Source organism: Passer montanus, unplaced genomic scaffold (assembly GCF_014805655.1).
Source record: "Passer montanus isolate IOZ18808 unplaced genomic scaffold, ASM1480565v1 scaffold150, whole genome shotgun sequence".
In the NCBI taxonomy this organism is placed as follows: domain Eukaryota; kingdom Metazoa; phylum Chordata; class Aves; order Passeriformes; family Passeridae; genus Passer; species Passer montanus.
In genome coordinates, this window is record NW_024362052.1 from 709,911 (window position 1) to 730,363 (window position 20,453).

General features: G+C 46.7%; 1 protein-coding gene across 1 annotated transcript; it reads left to right on the forward strand.

Annotated features, from left to right (window-relative positions):
* The first annotated feature begins 879 nt into the window (after nucleotides 1–879).
* Nucleotides 880–8,258, forward strand: DCK (deoxycytidine kinase). Its single transcript, XM_039701879.1, has 7 exons — nucleotides 880–1,010; nucleotides 1,661–1,779; nucleotides 2,844–3,034; nucleotides 3,656–3,803; nucleotides 4,685–4,800; nucleotides 5,242–5,341; nucleotides 6,985–8,258. The coding sequence occupies exons 1-7, from the start codon at nucleotides 941–943 to the stop codon at nucleotides 7,009–7,011; spliced, it is 771 nt and encodes a 256-aa protein (XP_039557813.1). The 5' UTR covers nucleotides 880–940; the 3' UTR covers nucleotides 7,012–8,258.
* The last annotated feature ends 12,195 nt before the right edge of the window (nucleotides 8,259–20,453 follow it).

Consider the following 20,453-nt stretch of genomic DNA (forward strand, 5'->3'; position numbering starts at 1 on the left):
TGTAGCAGGCTCCACTTTTTGCCTTGCCCAGCAGCACAGGTGAATTTTTTTTTGGCTTTTTCTTTCTCCCGAGAGCCTCCAGTGACCCCAGCAGCTGGGGCGCTCCAGGTTTCCTGCCCTCCCACCCACCAGGGGTTCTCAAGTGCCCTGCCCCTTGGTAAGTTCATCACACACGTGGCTGGAGGGCAGTTTGGAACCAGGTGGTTGAAATGTGGCTTTTACTTGGATTTTTTACACTGATCTGGAGCCATAAGTGCCCTCCTGCTGGTGCCCGTCCCCCTGGGCTCAGGATTTTTCCCTGTTTAGCTTGCTTCTCCTTGGGTTTGGTGTCTGTTGGGGAGGTTTTAGGCTTTCATAGAATCCCAAAATGGTTTGGTTTAGAAGGGACCTTAGAGCCCATCCCATTCCAGCCCCTGCCATGGCAGGGACACCTTGCACTATCCCAGGCTGCTCCAAGCCCTGTCCAGCCTGGCCTTGGGCAGTTCCAGGGGCTTCTGTGGGCACCCTGTGCCAGGGCCTGCCCACCCTCCCAGGGAACAGCTCCTTCCTGAAGTCAAGAATTCCAGGCGAAAGCTGGCTGTGCCATCCCAACGATTTTCATTAACAGCCCTCTAAATCCAAGTGCCGCCGGTCCCCTTTGCGGCCAGCCTTCGCGCCGGTGCCAGGCCATTCCCTGGCATTCCCAGGAGGAGTTCTGAAGGCGATCTGTGCCCGGGTTGGGGGTGCCTTTGTCCCCTTTTGTCCCCTTGTCCCGTTCCCTTTGTCCGGCGGGAGGAGCAGCAGCTCCGACCCTCCCCCCCCCCCCCCCCCGGAAGCCATCGACACGCGCGGGCGCGCGCCGGTGACGTCAGCGGCCGCCCCGGCGGGCCCGCTGCCGCCGCGCGCCAAATTTGAAGGCGGCGCGCGGGGCCGGGCTGGGCTCGCGCCCCCTCAGGCCGCCATGGCCACCCCGCCCAAGCGCCCCCGGCCCCGCGGCCGCCTCAAGAAGGTCGCCGTGGAGGGCAACATCGGTGAGCCGCCGCCTGCCGCCTGCGCGGGGAAACGGGACGGGGAAAGGCGGGGGCTGGAGGGAGAGGCGGCTTCCGCGGCGCTCGGTGCTTTCGGCGGCGTCTGGGGGAGGCGCAGCTCTGCGGGCTCTTCGCTGCCTGCCTGCCTCCTTCGTGTCTTTTTTCTTTTCCTTCCTCCCTTCCGCTTCCTCCTTACCTCTTCCCTTCCATCCCTCTTTTCCCACTTTTGTCCCCCTTTCCCTTGTGTGAGGGCTCCTCCCGTTACGGCAGAGCGGGGCTACAGCGATGCACGCCTCCACAAGATTTCACCTCTTTGGTGTGGGAGTCCGGGATAAGCTTTTCCCCGTGTCTTTCCCGCTTGTGGCGTAAAACACCCAGAATCACAGAATTCCCCGAGCTGGGAGGGCTCCATAAGCATCTCTGAATCCCACTCCTGGCCCTGCCCAGCACACCTCAAAATATCACCAGGTGCCTGTTGTCCAACCTGCTTAAATTCAGATAAAGAGAAACCCTGTTGCTCCATTAATTGATCCTGCTCACGGTGGGTGTGGGAGAGTGGTTTATGGGGGTGCGAGGCAGAGCTGAACTCTAGTTAAATAACACTGCCGTGGGTGGCTTCTCACTGACGTCGTTCCTGGATGCTCTTCCTACAGCTGCAGGGAAATCCACCTTTGTGGATGTCCTGAAACAAGCCTGTGAGGAGTGGGAAGTGGTTCCCGAGCCTGTAGCTAGATGGTGCAATGTCCAGCAAAGCTCTGGAGATGACTCTGAGGTAAAAGAGGGGGGAAAAAAGTCAAACGCATGATTTCAGCACAGCAGCGTGTCCAGCTGACTGGCTGCTTTCGCAGACTGTGTGATAGCAACACTTTTGCTGATGGCATTCAGAAGGTCTGAGTTCCTCTTGGGTGTCATTTCTGAAAGTGGTAAAGAGTTACTTGTAGCCACTGTGAACTAACCAGGTGAGTGCTGAGGCTTCTTCCTGTGTGTGAAAAACGCCAATTGCTTGTCTTTGAAATTTTAAAAGTTTAATAGTAGTAAAATGGTTATAAAAATAGTAATATAATTAGAGTAATAAAATTTGAACACTAGAGATTAGGACAATATGAGACAATAAAAACAGAGAGATACGGACATCCGGGTACCTTTTTCTGGGCAACACAAGCCCAAAAAAGGACACCGGTTAACAGAGGATTAACCCTTAAAAACAATTGCCTGTTGCATATTCATACATCTCATATATGATGCATAAATTCCATTCAAACCAGGATTCTGTCTGGTCACTGTCAACTTCTTCCTCTTAATCCTTATGCCGTCTTCCTGTCTGAGCGAGGTGGGAAGAAGTTAATTTTTTCCTGATAAGGGAGCAACAAATTCCTTTTCTCTGAAAGATTTAGGTGTCCTGTGGCTCCTATCTGGTGCCAGTCCTTTCTTAAACAAATATCTTACATAGCACAGTTTCTATTTTAACATTCTGTTATAACCTAAAACTATATTAAGAAAATTAATACAGCATAACTTTCTAACATACATATACAATATTCATTTTAATACTTGCGAAAAGCCAATCATAAAATACACATTTTTCACACTGTGCCATGAAAAGTCTTAGGAAATGGAGACCTGCTGCTCGCTTGGCGTGTAATTCCATTGGCAATCCAGCCGCTACTTCCTGTGCAGGTGGCTTTTGAGGGGCTGGGGATCTTTCGCTAGGCCTGGCCAAGAGCATGGTGCGTTTTGGTGGGCGCGGTGTAACCCTCACCGGGCACGCGTTGCTCCCGGCTGCTCCCGAGCTTTTCCGGGCTGGGTCAGCACCGTGCTCTTTTCCCGCGGGCGCAGGAGCTGAGCACGTCGCAGCGCAGCGGCGGGAACGTGCTGCGCATGATGTACGAGAAGCCGGAGCGCTGGGCCTTCACCTTCCAGACGTACGCGTGCCTCAGCAGAATCCGCGCCCAGCTCGCCGCCCTGGACAAGCTGCGGGACGCGCAGGAGCCCGTCGCGTTCTTCGAGCGCTCCGTCTACAGCGACAGGTACGCGGGGCTGCAGCCCTGCAGGGGGAGCCCTCCCGAGCCGAACCTCGGCATGGGTGGGCTTGGAAGGGCAGCCCGAGCCCCCAGCCCAGGCAGCGTCAGCGCAGGTGGTCAGAATGCTTCCAGAGGGAGACTCCGTGACGTCCCAAAGCAGCTGTGATGCTGCTTGGCCGCCCTCGTGGAAAGAAGTTCTTCCTCATGTTGAGGTGGAGCTCCTCGTGTTTAAGTTATGGCCAACAACAAAATGCCTAAATAAATGCCCAATCCTGCGTTTCTGGATTCAGAAGGTGAGACTGATAACTGAATCCCAGCCCATAATTCTTAGGTGTTCTCCCTGTGGTAATATGTTGCAAAAATTCATGTGTTTTAATTTATTGTAAATATTGTAAATAGTTGACCCGGTGTACAAGCCAGCTTCTGTGGGGTGTTGTTGCAAATGTTGGTGGGCTTCATGCACACAGCTCCAGGAGGAGAATAGTGGTTGTTTATTCTGCTCCAGGAGATCCTCAGAGATGCTGCAGCGTCACCACTCAGCTTCTTCTCCGGTTCCTGTGTTTGAGGCAAACCCAGGGGTTCCTGTGTCTGAGAGAAGTTTTGTTTCCATCGCTTCCGTGTCCACAGGTACATCTTTGCTGCCAATTTGTACGAGTCTGACTGCATGAACGAGACCGAGTGGACAATTTACCAGGACTGGCACAACTGGATGAATAAACAGTTTGGCTCCAGGCTGGCACTGGATGGGATCATTTATCTCCGAGCCACTCCTGAGGTGAGGGGTATGAATGTGATGACACCAAAAACAAGTCTGTGTTCTGGGCCTTGCCCCTCGTGGTTAGAGCTCAGCTCAGGCTGTGCTGCTCCTCTGGAGGCTGCAGTACCTGAGCTGTGACTAGGTCTGGAAGTACTTAAGCAAAAAAGCTCTTTCAAATGTAGACTGTGTGTACTAAAGTCAGCTGTGATGGTAATGATTTTCTCATTTTAAAAACAGAATGCATGAGAACAGTAAACCAGAAAGTACCGCTGGGATAAAGTGAGTGACTGCAGGAAAGTACAAAATCCCTCTAGGAATAGCTGTTACATCGGGATTATAGCTGTACAGGGAATGGACACAACAGTTGGCAGTCGTGGCAGTGCTGATGTGGGGGTGGTCTGTGAAGCCCCTAGCTGGAGCTAGGCCAGGTGAAAGCACACACTGTGTGCAAGGCCTTATGACCAGGCTTTGATCTTGGGCCATCTAATTTTTGTTTAAAAGGAGAGAACAGAATAATACCTCCTTTGAGCGTGGAATTTGCTTGAACCACATAAAAACATGAGGTTAAAAGAGCTCTAATGAACTTAGAGGTCACTTTGATATTTCCTTGCTTCCAGCTTCCATGCCTTCAGTTTTGTTATGGTTGTAAAAAACTGTGGAATGTAACACACTGGAGTAACTCTTGGGGCTTTTTGTTTTTGTATTTAAGAAAAGAATGTATATTTAAATTACAAAGTACAACACTTCAATAGTTTTGGCTTGTTGCTGAGGCTTTAGGTGCGCTCAGGGTGGGAACAAATGATTTTAAACATTTGCTTGGTTTAAATTTGGTTATTTCTGTGCTCTTGGCATGCAACACAGCAATTTACTTATTTTGATTTACTATCTCTTGCCTTTAGAAATGCTTGAATAGGATTTACTTGCGTGGAAGAGATGAAGAACAAGAAATCCCCATCGAATATCTGGAGAAGCTTCACTACAAGCATGAAAGCTGGCTCCAGCACAGGACACTGCGGTAGGCTTTGTTGAGTGGTTCCTTGAGGACAGATCAATCTTTGTAAGGATGTTCTGTGGGGCAGTGAAACTTCAGCTTTTCTTATGATGTGTAAATCTGAACTGCAGGCTCGTTTCTATTGGTGTTTCCTTAGCAGTAGTGTCTTTCCAGCATGTTTATTATTGCAGAGTGCTCCAAGTTCTCTTCACGCAGCAGAGGCTTCAGCTGAACTGGCTTTAACACACAGAGTGTTGTTATTCCATTAAGTGCTGGGGGAGCAGGATGTCTGGGAATCACTGGTGTATCCCAGGAGCCATGCTGTAAATTCAGAATTCCTGGCTGTAATTTATAGGTGCAGTTCTTCTTGGGGTATTCTTAGCAATGAAAATGCTGGCAGGGATTTGAATGCTCTCTGCTTTATTTCCAGCTACTAATATTTGCTTTGTTCCTCTCCCAATACAGAACAGATTTTGACTATCTGCAGGAAATCCCGATCTTAACGCTCGATGTTAACGAAGACTTCAAGGGCAAAAAGGACAAATATGATCACATGATCGAAAAGGTAAAATTTCACAAGCAGCACAAACTGATGATTCACGTTGCTCTAGAAATTCACTTCACACTCTAATCATCCTTCTAAAGTCACAGAGTTCCATTTGGGTAATGAACAGCTTTACAGCCTATGGCAATGCATATTTTAAAGCTAGACCAAGCCTTTATCATTTAACTGCTCAGGTGTTCGGTCCTTGAATCCCAGTGGGAGTCAAGCGAGGACAACTTTACTTTGATCTGAGTAGCAGCAATGACTTACAGACCTCAGCAGTGGTTTGCACACGTTTTTCCATTCTTCAGAAATAACGTGTTCCTTCACAAGAAAAGCAGCTTTGTCATTTCATCTCCATTGATCCACCTAGGAGTGGAAGTGTTCTCCTGATTAAAACCAGGCTTCCTGGTTGAGCCTGTTAATCGATGGAATGACCGGAGATGGCAGCTGTGGAGGGAGCCTGCTTCCCATCTGCACAGGATGAGATAAGGCCAAGCTCGGGCAACTTAGTATGGATTTTGCAGGAGTTTTCTCTGGGGTAGCCAGCAACTGCCTATGCCCTGTGTGGCCCTATATTTTGGCATTTCCTAAATGGAGCCAGGGAAGAGGTACGCTTGATGAGGCTGGGTACATTGGGCTTTGGTGTCTGCTGTGTGGGACCCAGACCCGGTGTCCTTGCTTCTTCCCTCTGCTGTGATGCTGATCCTGAAACTGTGCCTGGTGTGTAAATCCTGACAGGGTTTTCCATGCAGGATTACTGGTGCTGCTCTCTGAAGTAGAGCTTGGCTTTCTCGTGGTGCCTTTCAAGTTAGTCTTGGCACAGTTATGTGTTCCCTTCTCTAGAGGAAGGGATCTGACCTCTTCCTTTTTTTCCCCCTCCTTGAGTCCTGGCCTGGGAAGGGAAGGGTCACAATTGGAGAGTGTGATCCAAGATCTGTTTCCATTTCACATCAAGAATTTGGACAAAATGTTTACAGATGGGCTCTGTGTAGGAGAGCCTTTGCCAAAAGAATAGCATCATCTCCTCTAGAAAATGGTTCCTTTTGTGGAGTAGCCTGGCTTGAGTGGACAGAGGAAAATGCTCCTGTTTTCAGGCTGTATCACAGCCTAGTTCCTAGGATGTTCCTGAAACTTAAAGGCAGGGCTTGTGTGCTTGGCACTGATCTCCAGCACTGGATTTTCTCTGAGCAGTGTGGTTTTGGTAGGTATTGCTTTGTTATGTCTTGGCCAGCCTCAGGTTCCAAGGGACAGCCTGGTTAGGTGCCCTGGGCTGTTCCCAGCATTAAACCCGGCTGGTGTGCAGGCAGTGGGCGTGACTCCCTGGCTTCCAAACGACAGCTCTTTCCAGGTGGCCATTATCCTTCTCCTTTGTCTGGGTGACAGCTGTTTGCAGTGCAGCCCTTTGTGACAGAGGGCTCTAGTTCAGGGCCGCAGGAGGGGTGAGCATCATTCCACTGTGTCTCTCCCTGCATCTGCTAAATTACAGGTACCATGTCTGGAAATGTTCTTGATGGACAGGTAATGGCATGGCTGAGCCAGAGCTGCTTTTTCCCTGTTTCTTTAGGTTGTAGCAAAGCATAAAGCAGAGGAGAGGTAAATATACTTGCTGCCTATTTCTGTTGATAAACACTGTGATTGACAATATTTGTTTCTCTTTGCAGGTCAAGGAATTTTTGAGCACGTTGTAATCCTCTTTGAAGTGCAGACAGAGTCAAACCATTCCAAACTTCTGTGCCATCCAAGTGCAGCTTCTTCCTTCTTTTATAGGAGGCCTCTGGAGAGGCACGACTCTGTCCTGGTGATTTGGTTGTGAGGAACAAATAAACTTTGGGAATAGGGGAATTATTCAATAAATCGGTACGTCTGTTCGGTATTATGTGAAGTGACATGCACAGATTCTGAAGAGACAAGGATTCTGAGCTTTGCCAAATGCTGCGCCAGTTTTTGATCAGACCAATGAGTTCTAGAGTATTTTGCAGGTGTTTTTAATTTATTTGGTGCCCAACTGTTGTTTAATTTTGAAGAGGGTAGCTGGTTTCTAGATCCCTTCATTGTTTTTTTAGCCTCATGAATTTGTAATGGATGTTTTGTTGTTCCCAGGAAGTAAAAGGTAAAAACCATTTTTGCTGCTGAGGGCATTTTATTATAACCTGGAATTTTATGGTTTAAGGTACGCAAAAATGTTTTCTGATGCTTTTCGTGGAAGAAGTTCTTCGTAGAATACACTGAATTAAATCCAAATGTGACTGAAATTCCGTATATAGCAAGTGAATTTTTATATCTGTTTCTGTTATGCACTGCAAACCAGGCTATTAGAGGCTTTTTTTTACCTAGCAGATTTGGGGTACCAATTTTTTTAGCTTTTCCAAAAACAGCGCTGTGTTTGTTGCTGGTGAGTCCTCTTCTCCTGGAAAGGAATATGTTTGTTTGCTAGGCACTGCCCTGGGCAGAAAGGCATTTTGCAAACGGCCTCCATCTGTAAATAACGTGTTGCTAAACCATCCCATAATGGCATTAGGGATGTGAGAGGTGGCTTCCTGCCTTTGTTCCAGCTGCTCCATGTGTTCACTGAGCCTTCTGGGTGCTTATCCCAGATTCTGCACTGTTGGAAGTAGTTTTTTCAGTCTCACCTGCTTGGAGGAAGAAGTGGAGACCTGTGTGGAGTAGCTGCTGCCTGAGCCTCTTGTTCCAGGTGCAGAAAACAAACTTCAGGTTGCCCATCTCAAGTGCTGGGTTTTATGAGCTGCCTTGTTCTGATTTAAACACTTCTGAGTGCACAGTTGGCTTTTGAAGGCAAAATTTTATTGTGAAGCTTTTTATAGTCTGCTGTGGTGCTTCTGCTACTTGATTTTGGAGATGAGATTTCTTCCTTTATGGCTGGAGTTGTGCTGGCATTCCCTAACCATTGGCTGAAAAATAAAAGTGGTTGGAAAGACTTTTTAGTCTTAATAGTGTTGGCTTCTTGTCTCATAAAAGAAGTAATACTGTGGATTGCTTGTTTGTAATACTGGTACAATAGGTGTATTTGGTGTAAAACATTTCTCTTAAGATTTCTGAGAAACTGGCTGACTTCATGGTTTTTTTTGTGTGTGAGATGGGAAATGAACTAATGGGACAGAGACACAGGATTACATAAAGAGCATCGTGTGTGTGACAGTGCTCAGCACAAGAGCATTGTATAATATTTATGTTGTGTGGAAAGTAGCATTAGTCTGGCAGAAATTCTTGTTCAGGACTTGAAGGTTGCATAGTAAAAGGAAAGATTTTGAGATCTTTGCTCCAGAAAGGAAGTGAGGTGGAATGGATGAAGATTCAGTTCAGATTTACTTGAAACACATAGTACAAGCTTTTAAAGCATTCTTGGCAAGAGTCTGAGCAGTAACAACTTATTTTGACTAACAGTGCAATTATTTCTACAGTTTCAGCTGTCAAAATTGTGGATTTAATTACAGGAATTGGAATGACAGTGCTCGTTGCAAGGAAGTAAACATGTCTGAGTTCTAATAAAGACTTCTTTTGAAACCCATCACAGAGAGCACACAGAAATTCTGTGGCAGGTTATCTGCAGCCCGTTCCAGAAAGCTTTACAAAATCTCTGCCTGCCAAGTTTGGCTTGGAGGGAGCGAAGTCACGACCAATTATAAGAATGTTTTTAATTGCTGCAGAGAAAAAAACAATACCAAACCCCAAACACACACCCCACTGGCCCCCAAGCTCCTGGGGGATCTGCAAGTGGCTGGCCTGGAGCACACGAAGCTGCAGTTATTTGTATGTAGGGCAGACACTGCACAGACAGCAGCAGAGATGGCCTGAGACTGGTCTGCCCGTGCCTCAGCTTAGACCTCAGCTCCAGCAGTGCCTCAGCCTTCAGAACCTGTCAGTATTTCCTTTGCTTACATCTGTTCCCAGGCTACCTCAAACCAGGATTATTGTGGTGGCTTTTGCCTTTTAGAGATGCGAAAAGTTTCTGAACTGGTGTCTACTGTTTGGTGAGGATTGTTTTTCAGCCTTTGGGCTCCCTTTCTCTTCCCTTGGGTAAGAGATACTCTGATGGAATTACCTAGGAATGCTTGCTTGTTTTAGTCAAGATCAGGAAACAAAATTGGGATGCTGTTTTTTTTCCAGTTAGAAAACAGATTGAAGTACTGATTAGTAGGGTTTTAATTGTGATGCAAGTACCCATGTGAGCAATGGTCTTAATATTGCCTCATTCTATTCTCACTCCTTGTCACTGTTTTCTGTGTAGTGGATTTTAAGTTCTCTTCTAAGTTTACTGAAGTTCATATTCTCATCTCTAGGTGCTTCTTGAAACAGCTACCAGTTTTGTAGATAGAACCTAATTTTCTATAATTTGATGCCAGTTACTTACTAGTACTGTTTTGTGTTTATTTGAGCAGACTTTATAATAATGGAATTGTATATAAGTATGGTAGGTATTGCATTGATTCTGTTCTTTTTCTAGTGGTTAGATACTCAGGAATCTCTTTGTGAAATAAAAATGACCCAAGAGAAACTCACTGTGAACTGTTATGCAGACCAGAGAAGTCTGCATGTATGCAGCAGTAATGAGGTATATCTTAGGAAAACACAGTGTGCAAGTGCTCTTGCCAAGAGGACCCGAGTGTGTGGGCACCAGGTGGTTTTTTTCCAGCTCCCTCTGGAAAAGACTCTCTTCATGAGTGTGAGTAAATTAATCACTCTTACCTCCACTCTTTTCGTCTTTAAAATATTGATTTCTCCCCATGCCTTCAGGAGCCTGGGAGGAGGCATTTGTTAAAATGGATGTGCTGTTTTGTAGGTCTGAAGTGTGCTGTTAAATAATGGAAAAGGAAGGCAGCCCTGGTTCTAGGTTTTGCTCTGCAGTGTTCTGATGCCATTGACCCAGATTCATTGCCAATGGAAGTTATTTATTTGCTTTAAAATATATTAAAAGCCATCAGTGCAATGTTAGCTCTGTTAGTTCACGTAGAAAAATGAAAGCTGTAACCATTTGTGAGGAGAGGAAACTTAGGAGAAGTTGGGTCTTGAAATAAAAACTGATGGCAAAAGTGTGCTGCAGTCCCTGTAGCCTAGTGATAAAGGGGAGAAGTCCATGCAGGAATCTGCCACTGGAGGTCATTGTGTCTCAGTCCCTGGGCGGGCTGCAAGAGGAGCATTAGGGCTTCAGCAGTGAATGGCTGTGGAAAAGGTAAAGAAGGAAGAGGTCACTTCCTGGCTCGGCCAGAGGATAAATAGAGCACGGAATGAGAGCAATCTCGCTCTCCGGGAGGAGGGAGTGGAGCAGAGCAAACCCTGCTGGATTAAGTGCATGACTAGAAAAGGGTGGGCTAATGGCAGGGATTTGGTCACCAGGAGGCCTTCCATGCAGCCACCAGCTGTTTCTGTGCTGGGAGTGAACATTAGTACATGGATAACGCTAATCCTGCTGGGTCTGAGCCATGGCAGCCTTCAGGGCTGATGCTGGCAGCCTGCTGCAAAGTGAAACACCTAGCAGCTCTACTAACTGAGGCTGGGCACAGGGCTTACTGTGCCAAAGCAGCCTGGACTGGGGATGCATCTCCAGAATGCTGACTGGAGTGCAGCAGTGACAAGGAGTGTGGAGCTCACGCTGGGAGTAAGCAGTGCAGGGGTTTATTTTCCCTTAGGTGGGCATAATGGAGTGCTCAGAGCCCAAACTGGAGACTCTTGTGTGCAGGTGACTTTTCTTCTTGGATCTGTATTTCAGTCCATAGGTATAAAGAATATGAGAGCAGTGTGAATAAGACTATGGTGTTTGCTAAATGAGATTACAGGCTATTGCTCATTTCTTGGATTTCTGCTGACTGCTCTTCCCAATGTCCTGGGCAGGCTGGACATGCCATACATGATCTCCAGGAAGTCAAGGTTGTCCAGCTTGCACCATGGATGTTTGCTGGCTCGTAGCACTGCCTGGCTTGGAAAAAACCTGGTGGTTTCTGGGAGTTATTTACAAAAATGTTGCCACTGCAACTCTTACAGAGGACATCCTGTGCTTTCTTGTGTCCTGTATTTTTTGCTTTTCTCTCCAACTTCCTTCTAAGTTGTGACTTGTTTTTTAATATCTACTAGAAACATGATCTCATACAAGTTGTAACAGACAAGTTAAAGCCAGTGTTCCAGTGTTTGTCTCGGACACAGCCCTCTTGAGCATGTGGCTTCTGCCCTGCTCCACTTGGCTGTCTTAGGTTTTGTAGTCTCTTCTCTGAGTAGTTCTGCTGAGTTGATCCGTCTGCTTGCTGAGGCTTTTCCTACCTTTTCCTGGTTTCAGCAGCAGCTATACTGACTGAGTTCTTTTCTCATTGTTCCCTTCAGATCTGCCTCTACTGCTTTGCTGAAGCCATAGCGGTTGTTCTCTGCTGAGCCTCCACCGCACCTTTGGTGTTGTCCCTGCTGCAGCTCATGGCCTTTACCCCGAGCCTTGGCCCAGCACAGTGGCCTCAGGTCATTGACTGGCTTGTTGGTCAGTCACCTGTGTCCTGTCTGTGCTGAGCCTCGTGAGGAGAGCACCCGCAGTCACACAGAGCAGGACTTGGCTTTTTAGCTATCGTTCCTGATCTTCAGTGCTGCTGCTTCCCTGAGGGTTTCCTGCAATGGTTCAGCATAGTTGTGTAGGTATTCCAGGAGTGCTTGTCCTTGCCAAAGTTTCTTTGCTGTCTCTGCTGTGTTGTCTAGAGATTGGGCTCATGTCAACTGACTGAAGAGGTTTTTCCAGTGGGGGCTTTGGTGCAGCTCGTGCTGCTTTAACCAGTCTGGTTTCTGACTGGGAGACTTGTGACACAGGAATCCAGCTCTGTTCTGTGGAACTGAACAGCCTGAGCTATTGAAGAGTGAAGGGAGATTCCCTGATTCTAGGAGCCATCAGGCGCACCATTGTCAGCGTTCCTCATGCTGTTGGACATGCACTTACACTCAGGTTTTTATGGCTAATGAGTGCCCCTGCTATTCTTAGACCTTTAGCTGTGGAGAACAGATTCATCTCACTGTTTCAGCTCTTTCCTGCTGAGGTTTACTCTTCCCCTTTGACATAACCATGGCTTGTGCACAGGACTTGCCTTTTCCTGGAAGGACAGGGTGACAGTGGTTGTTCTGCTGCCAGTGGCTTCTCAGCCTGTTCAACATTTTAGGCTAGGTGGGACTGAGCTTTGGGGATGATATGGCATGGTACACTCTCAGAAGGAATTCTTGCTGTGTTTGCCAAATTTCACAGCTGTCCTGCCTGCTTTAACTCCTGTGATGCACGCTTGCTGTTACTTAGGTATGTAAATAATGGCCTTTCTTGAGATCTCTTAGTGACTTAGCCTATGCCTGCAGTGGGACTGATGGAATTAGTCCATGCCGGAGATGAGTCACTAGCTCTTCCTGTCTGAAAATTTCCTCTTCTCCCAAGGTTGCTCACCCATGATACACTCAAAGTGATAATGCATCTGCATTTTATGTTTTATTGACGGTCTGCACTTGCCAGTTGCCCTCAGATGAGGACACCTCCAGCATCTGGTTGCACTGTTGGCTTTAAAGACTGCTGTTAGCATTGCTTCTGGGATCGCCGGTACAATCCAGCTGGGATCATGTTGGCAGGAGGTCAGAAAGCGTTGCTGGAAATGTAGCACTTGTGTTTGCTTGTTGTGCAGCACAGGCTGAAGATCTCTGGATCTTTCAAAGCCCTTCTGTGGAACCTTCCCTTTAGCCACTTTTGTCATCAATTTTCTGTCTCCGCATTTGCTGTGCTGCCTTTGAGGTGTTTTTGTTTTGCTCTTCTACTCTGCTTGTCTCTAGTGCTGGAATATAAGCCAGTTCTCCTTCCTGGTCTGTCACGCCGCTGCCCACGGACTGAGCCTTTGCGTTTCATTTCCCTGTGTTGGATGGGGGTACCTGCACTGTGCTGTCATTTCACCTTCTCAGCTCTGAGCCTGGATATTTAGGCTAAAGTACTGGCTGTTCCCATTCTGAGCCTTGTCTCGGGTATCTGTAGTTGCTTCAGGTCCTGGAAGACATTTCTGTAGGGGATTAGATCTGTCCTATGACATTTCCTGCTGGCTGGAATAGGATGTCCCTTGAATGATCTTTTCTTTCTCTAGGAAACACTTAAAAGTCTCAAAATTCAATGTAGACATAGAATTCTTGGCCTCTTCATGTAAGTACTGATTTCCACTTCTGCTCCTTGGTTTCAGGATGTTTTGTTTGGGGACTTTTGTTTGTTTTTTTTGGCAGTGCAACACCCAAAACCTTTCAGTGCCATCTCTGCTCTGGTTAAAAAAATTACGATATGTTGTTTGGTTTAAGTTTTTGTTATTGCTGGGGGTTTATTTTTAAGGGGACTGTGGGCTGTTTGTAAAAATGAACTTTAATCTGAAATAATACCCAAACTGTCAGTAATTGCAAGTCCTTGGTTCCAGTGGTGACTGCCTGACAGTGTGAGGTGTTGGACATGTTGCTGTTGTGACCATGAGTCATAGCAGCACCTGCAGTGCTGATAGCAAGATGTGCCTTGAAGATTGGGCTGTATTTTTAACCTTTTAGCTGCTGTGGAAGTGGCTGGGGAGAATGGCAGGAGCTAGAGGGAAGTTGTCAGTTGCTGTTTTTAAAGAGCAGAGGTTGAGATAGATGTTAAGGGAAACAGATTTCTCAATGAGACACATGTTGGATGGGGAGATTTTCATATGGTAAGTTGATTCTCTTCTGATATGGCTCATACAGTTTTACTCATCTGGCAGGATATGAGAATGAGATGTCTTGGACTGAATCTTTGGCTTGTGTTCATTATTGAAGCTTCATTTTCAAAGTAGCTCCACAGAAATAAAACCAAGAAACAAATCACAGAGATGGGGGAGCTTTGAGTCCTTGCAGGAAACAGTACAGCTGTAATGTGGGGTGAGGCTGAGGTACTTGCAGGCTGGCTTTGAAGTAGGCTCTTGCTAAATAGAATGCATGAAGATCTGTTGTGCACAATCCACTGGGAGCCTTGGGAAAGAAGGCTGGGGTGGCTTGGACACACAGGCTGGGGCCAGTGGGGCTGTGCTCCAGCAGGGTCACATACACTGGTTCTGCTTGTGCAGCAGTGTGTGCTGGGGACTTTGCTGTTGTCCAACAGCAGCATTTCATCAGTGCCTCTGCTTTGCACAGTGACAAGAGGAGACTCCCATCCACAGCATGGGGTTTTTTGGTCCCTCAGTGGTAAAAATGAGGGTTCTCAGCTTTTTTAGAGGCCCAGGTTAACTGTCAAATTTGAAACTTGTGGGCTACTAGTTCTTAGTTTTGCTCTAGACCACTTTTACAGGAGTGAGATGATTTCATGGAACTAATGTCAGCTTCCTGAGAGCTTTCTCTGTTAGCTTTTGCAAATCCTTTGGCCCTTGACGTTAGCTTGGATGGAGCTCTTGGTTTGAACTACAGTCTGTCTCTCACTGGAATGACCAAGTGAGGGGTGGGAGCAGGCAGTGACCTGAATAAAGCAGAATACATCACATAACATGCTGAGGGAATGAGGTGAGCAGGGACTAGACCAAACAGGTTTATAGACATTAGGAGTGAATTGATCGATGGAATTTTACTTCCAGATTTGGAGGTACAATGCTGAAAGGTCTGCTCAGCAGTGAGGGGTTTTTGTTGTTTCTAGAGGAGGGAAGGATAAAAATGGACCTGTTTTTCTGTAGCTGACAATTATACTGAGAGGTGGGAAATGTCACCTAAAGACATGCCTGAAAAGTTGTTGCAGTGTGTGTGGTTTCCCACCCATATCTGATGGAAGGGAAGAGGGACAGAGTGGAGGTTAGGAATGTACCATGCTGCTAACGTGTTACTTTGAGCGATTGCCAAAGCTTCAGCACTCAGAGAGCAGGTGGGTGCTGAGTTCCTGCCTTGCCAGTGACACAGCAAAACCTCTGTGCTGGCTCCTGCTTGCTGGACTTGTAAGGAAGCAACAGTGGGAGAACAAAGGCAAGGGTAAGTCCCTCAAGGAATTTTAATGTCGTTGCTTTCCTCTCTAGAAGGTCTATATGTCCCGGCCACTTCCCAAGGGAGCTGTTTGGTGTTTTGCTCTTGATAGATGATGGCTAATGGGGCTGAGGGGGCTTACTGTGAGCCTACTGTGGTGATGACTTCACTCATGCTCTGCTATATCAGCTCTCTGTCTAGACCCAGGGCAGTGCTGCCACTCGAGGGTCGTGTGTGTAGGAAAAGCCATTTGTGAGGGGCTGGATGCTCCAGTGGTGGTTGTGGGGTCAGGCCTTTACATCCCCACAGAGCTAGCGAATAAAAACTGCTTTGAAGGCCATCTGCTGATGGTTTTATTCTGCCAAGTAAACAGGTTAACAACTAAATAATGCCATTGCAAACTTGGCAGCCTCTTATGTCTTCTGTCTTCTGCTGGCACAGTTGCTTTGGTTAAAAAGCTCTTCTGTCAGTGCAGGTTTTGCCTGGAAAAGCTGGAATAATTTCTTGCAGCAAGAATTAGTTTTGAGCAGGAAAGGCTGTGCTCACCCTACAAGCCCTTTGCTGGCATCAGGCAGGGTAGAGGTGTGCTGAGCTCATGGTGCAGGCTTGCCCCTGGAGCGAAGGTCTGGGCACAGCTGTTTATTTGAACTGGGGCTTAGCTAAGCACATGTTGTAAGAGAATGAAGGTTTGTTGTTTTTTTTTTTTTTCCCCCCTGGCACATAGTGTATTGTCAAAGGGGAACCCACCGAGTTAGCCTGTGGTTTTTATGTTTGTTTTCTTAACAGCATCTCCAAGTCAGGAAAACATGCTGAGAAAGGACTTGGGGGAGAGCCATCAGTCCCAAACCTGATGGTGTTTTTGAGGCTCTCGTCTCCGTTTCATGCCCTAAATGTGGTGGGGTGAGAGGGAAAGTGATCTCTAATCCAGCTAAACACACCTGACTCCAAACTTGGGTTTGTTTGCTCAAGATTAAGATATGCAGATGAGCACTCTGTCAATGTTTAATGAAAGGGGTTAGGGTGGTGGTTTCCTCTGACACTCGTAAATTTGAAATACTTGTGTTTTCCTTTGAATATGAGTTGTGTGGTTTTTCTCTTCCCTTTTCCCTTCTTGGTAACTGAATTCTGCTGGCTTGGAGCACAAGTACATTCAGTTTTTACAAGTCACTGATGGGAGATGGAGAAAAGAGATGTAGAAGGTACCATTCAGCTTCTCAAAAAGAGCATGTGTCTAAACTTCTTTCTGTGAGAAAGTTGATTTCCCCCCACAGGTTCTGCTCTGGCAGGAAGGGACATCATGAGATGTGGGAGTGGGCAGACTTTTACTGCTTTGGAAAAAGAATCCTAGATTAGGAATGTAAAATCAGTATTGTTGGGACAGTAAGATGAAAAATATACTGCAAATATAAATAATGTGGAGAAAAATGGCCTCTGTGAAGTTGGCATTGCTGTAATATTTAGAGTTGCCTTTCACCCTGGAGCTCTGCTTATCTGCTGTCAGTAAGGAATTGGGCATGTTTAGATGTTACCTAAGAAAAGGAAAAGGGCGTTATGACTTCCTTGTGAGGAAGGCATTTGGTTATAATTCATGTAGAGCAGGGAGTCTTTCTCGAGGCTGGTGAAAATCCCCACCCCAGCCCCACTGCTGATTTCTTCACTTGTCCTGACTGCTGTCACAAATCGCTTACCACAGCAGTGCGCTCCTTGCCCCTGGCAGCACGTTGCACAACCTCATCTCCAGGGATTTGCAGCAATGTTCCGATTAAATTGGGCATCAGTGTTCATCTATTTGTTTTTTTTAAAGCTGGATGTGTGATACATGACTTTAGAGTGGCTGGAAGAAGTTAGGAGGAAGTAGAGAGTCATTAAAAGGTTATTTAAGAACTTGAAAGTGGCTTTGCTGAAATGTGGATTTCTTTTGGTAGAACAGGCCACATCAAAACAGTCTCTAGTAGAGCTTGGGGCTGATCACAGACTGGCTTGAGTGAATGAGTTTCCCACACACTAGTGGCACAGATTTTGTTATTTATACACAATTGTGTTTGCTAAGAAATTAAAAATTTCCTTGGTTTTTTTTGCTACAAAGGCAGCTTGTACCCTTTGTAATCTTCTTCTGCAACTGCATCCTCCTGAATCATGGAGTCAAGGAATGGTGTAAGTTGGAAGGGACCTTTAAAGATCATCTTCTTTCAGCCCCTGCCCTGGGTAGGGACACCTTCTACTATCCCATATTGTTCCAAGCCTTGTCCAGCCTGGCCTTGAACATTTCCAGGGATGGGGCAGCCACAGCTTCTCTGGGCAGCTTGTGCCAGGGCCTCCCCAGTCCCACAGGGAAGATATTACTTCCTGATATCTCTTCTAAACCTGCCCACTGCCAGTATTTTCCTTATTTTCCATGACTTGGTGGCTTTGCTTGACATGTTCATGGAGGCTGGCTTCTGGGAGTGAAGGGTTCTATCTAAACAGTGACGGTGTGATGGCCCCAAGTGTGAAAGTCTCTCTGCCAAGAGACTCGCTGAAAAACCTAGGTTTTTCTTCTTTATATTTATAGGTTAGCTGGTGTAACTGGGATTTGGGTGATTTACCAGTAACTCCACCAGCTGTTTGGGTACTAGCTAGAAAAGAGCAAAAAGAGCTCTCTTCTTCCACGAGATTCTCACCAAGTTTACTGTGTCATTTGAGGTTTGCTAGGCAGATGGTGTTTTTGTATGACTTACTATTGGGTTTATTTTCCATTATGATTTGGGAAAGCTAATTATTTTTTCCTTCCAGTCCAGGAATGATTGCTCATTCTTTCCCATCACTGAGGAACTGGTTGGAAATAGGCAAAGATTTCACAACTTTTTGAAGCCAACTGTACTCCTTCCCTGCTGAGAGCCCTCTAGCACTCTCCTTATCTGCCCTAAAAGGAAAACGCAGCCTGTGTTGACATGCTTCATTTCATTTCTCCCTCTGACTCAACGTAACCTGGCACAGCCCAGGACCATTCTTGACTCTCACTAGAGGACTGTGTGTGATTGGGCTTAATCCCATGTCCTGCTATCATCAGGAGATGTCACCTCACTCTGACACCTCTCTCTGTAAACTGTCACTCTGTTTTCTCAGTGATACTTGGATTTGCAAAGGAGCAGGGCTTCTAAACTCCTGACAGATTTTGCCACATCCTGCATAGACTTCAGCCACAGCTTCTAGTGTCTGGGGAAAAAAGTGCCTGCAGCATCTAGCCACAGTGTGTAGTCCCAGTGATTCCAAACATGGAGTATTGCTCTGTAACCACATACAGCACAGTTACTGCTCAGCAATCCCTGCAGCTCATTATGGTTTTGGTTTTTGCTGTCTCATGGTCGCTGTTCCTGTAATCTCTTAGCACCTGGGATCTGGGGTTTGGCTTTCTTCTCTAGGAAGATTCTCGGTGGGTTTTCTAACAGGCTGGCCTGCCCAGCCCAGATGGCTGAGGGCCAGCGGGTGTCAGAGTCCCCATGTAAGGCCAGTTGTACTGTGTAGATTTGGAAGGGAGGTCCTTACAGTACCCATTGTAGTGGCAAAAGCCTGGCTCTACACCCAGGCCATTGCCAACTCCTGAAACTCATTCCTGTATGGATACACTGGTCCTGCTGAGAGTTGTCTGTGGTGCTCAGCTTCAGGATTTCCCAGCCTTGCCACAAGTTAAACAGCTCTGGGATGTGTTTGTGTGATGTGGGGCAGTTTGCTTGCTCCCGCTGCCTACTGCAGCCTTGTCTTTGACTCCTTCCTTTCTCCTGTGAGTGTGGTTTAGAAATGGACCGGCTAATCTGATGTTTTAATGATGGCCAAAATAGCCTTAGCCTCAGTGGTCAAACCACCTGATTTTGTCCACCTCCTAGAGAGTCCTTCCTCCCTTTTCCACTTGTTAGTGGATGGAGGCGTTTGCTGGATAAGCAAGGCTGGACAGGAGCAGAAAGCTGAAAGCTTGTGACACAGTAATGAACTAAGTGCCTTCTTCAAGTCCCACAGTTGCTTGCCTTGGCTACAGAGAGAAAAAACCCTTGTTGCTCTGTGGTAACAAGCTGGTCTGGTGTCCTGGTGGGAATGCACCTGCAGCAGAGCCTCAGGGCCTGCAGAGCTAATTGAGATGTAGGAAGCTGAAGCCTGGTCCAGCCTGGCTCAGCCCCACTGCTGACTGCTTTACCCAGCAACTAACAGACCACTTCTTGTTGCAGTGTGGCCCTGGCCTTTTCAGAGGCATCTGGGCACAAGACATATAAACTCTTTTATTTGTTCTAGGTACCCCTGCAGCTCCTGGTATGGCTGGCAGTATCTGAGACTCTCCCAGTCCTCCATTGTGCATTGCTGTGAAGCTGAAAAGGGACTTGCTCTAGAAGCACAAGGAAGGAGCAGAAATGCATCACAGGTAATGGGGGGAGTCCATGGCTACAGATGTGCTGGAATATTTCTGACTGATCCACACCCAGTGTACGCTACAGCAGGACTTTAATATTTTACTTGGGCACTTCTAGCTTATGGTTATATGATGGGAAGAGAGGAAAAATATAAACTGGTTCTCTGGTGTCAAAGTCAACAGACATTCTCCAGTGCTTTTGGAAATGGGCTGAGCAAGTGTGCCCTGGGCTGGTGGGAAAATAGCTTGTGGGAAGAACCTCTGTGGTCCTGCAAACCTAAAGGAAAGTGGGATTAGACTCTCGGGTTGTTCCATGCCTCAGTAATGCCACAGAAGAAAAGGAAAACTGGTCAAGTAAAACTGTTAACTGGTGTTAACAACGGGACACTGTGCTGCTGTTACAAAGGGTTTAACTTGGACACCTGTCAGCAATTAATTACAGTTGACAGTCTTTTTTTAGGTAAAGAACATTTTATTATTAAATCTGCACTTACCTTCACAGGCTCAGGAATTTGGAGTGTTTGAATTGGTTGCAGGGGCAATTTAGCACCTACATACCTTTGGAGATGAGATCATGCCAGTTCTTTCCATAACAAGAGTGTACAGTATTTATTTCTGCTTTTCATACAACTGCCATTTTTTAAAATTGTCTTTTGGCTCAGCTCCTTAAAGCCAACCTCTCTTATTGCCACAGTGTTCTGACAGTGCCTTCTAATTATAAGGCACCCGGGAGGAATTCAGTCTAACACTGTCTTCCTTCAACACGTTGTTCCATCATCCACAGAAAGATCACAGAGATAACCC

Excerpts from the sequence above, each read along its gene's own strand:
- DCK (XM_039701879.1), top strand. The coding sequence starts at position 941 with ATGGCCACCCCGCCCAAGCGCCCCCGGCCCCGCGGCCGCCTCAAGAAG. Across the intron at positions 3,804-4,684 it reads ATCTCCGAGCCACTCCTGAG|AAATGCTTGAATAGGATTTA; the intron begins GTGAGGGGTATG and ends TCTTGCCTTTAG. Across the intron at positions 5,342-6,984 it reads ATGATCACATGATCGAAAAG|GTCAAGGAATTTTTGAGCAC; the intron begins GTAAAATTTCAC and ends TTCTCTTTGCAG.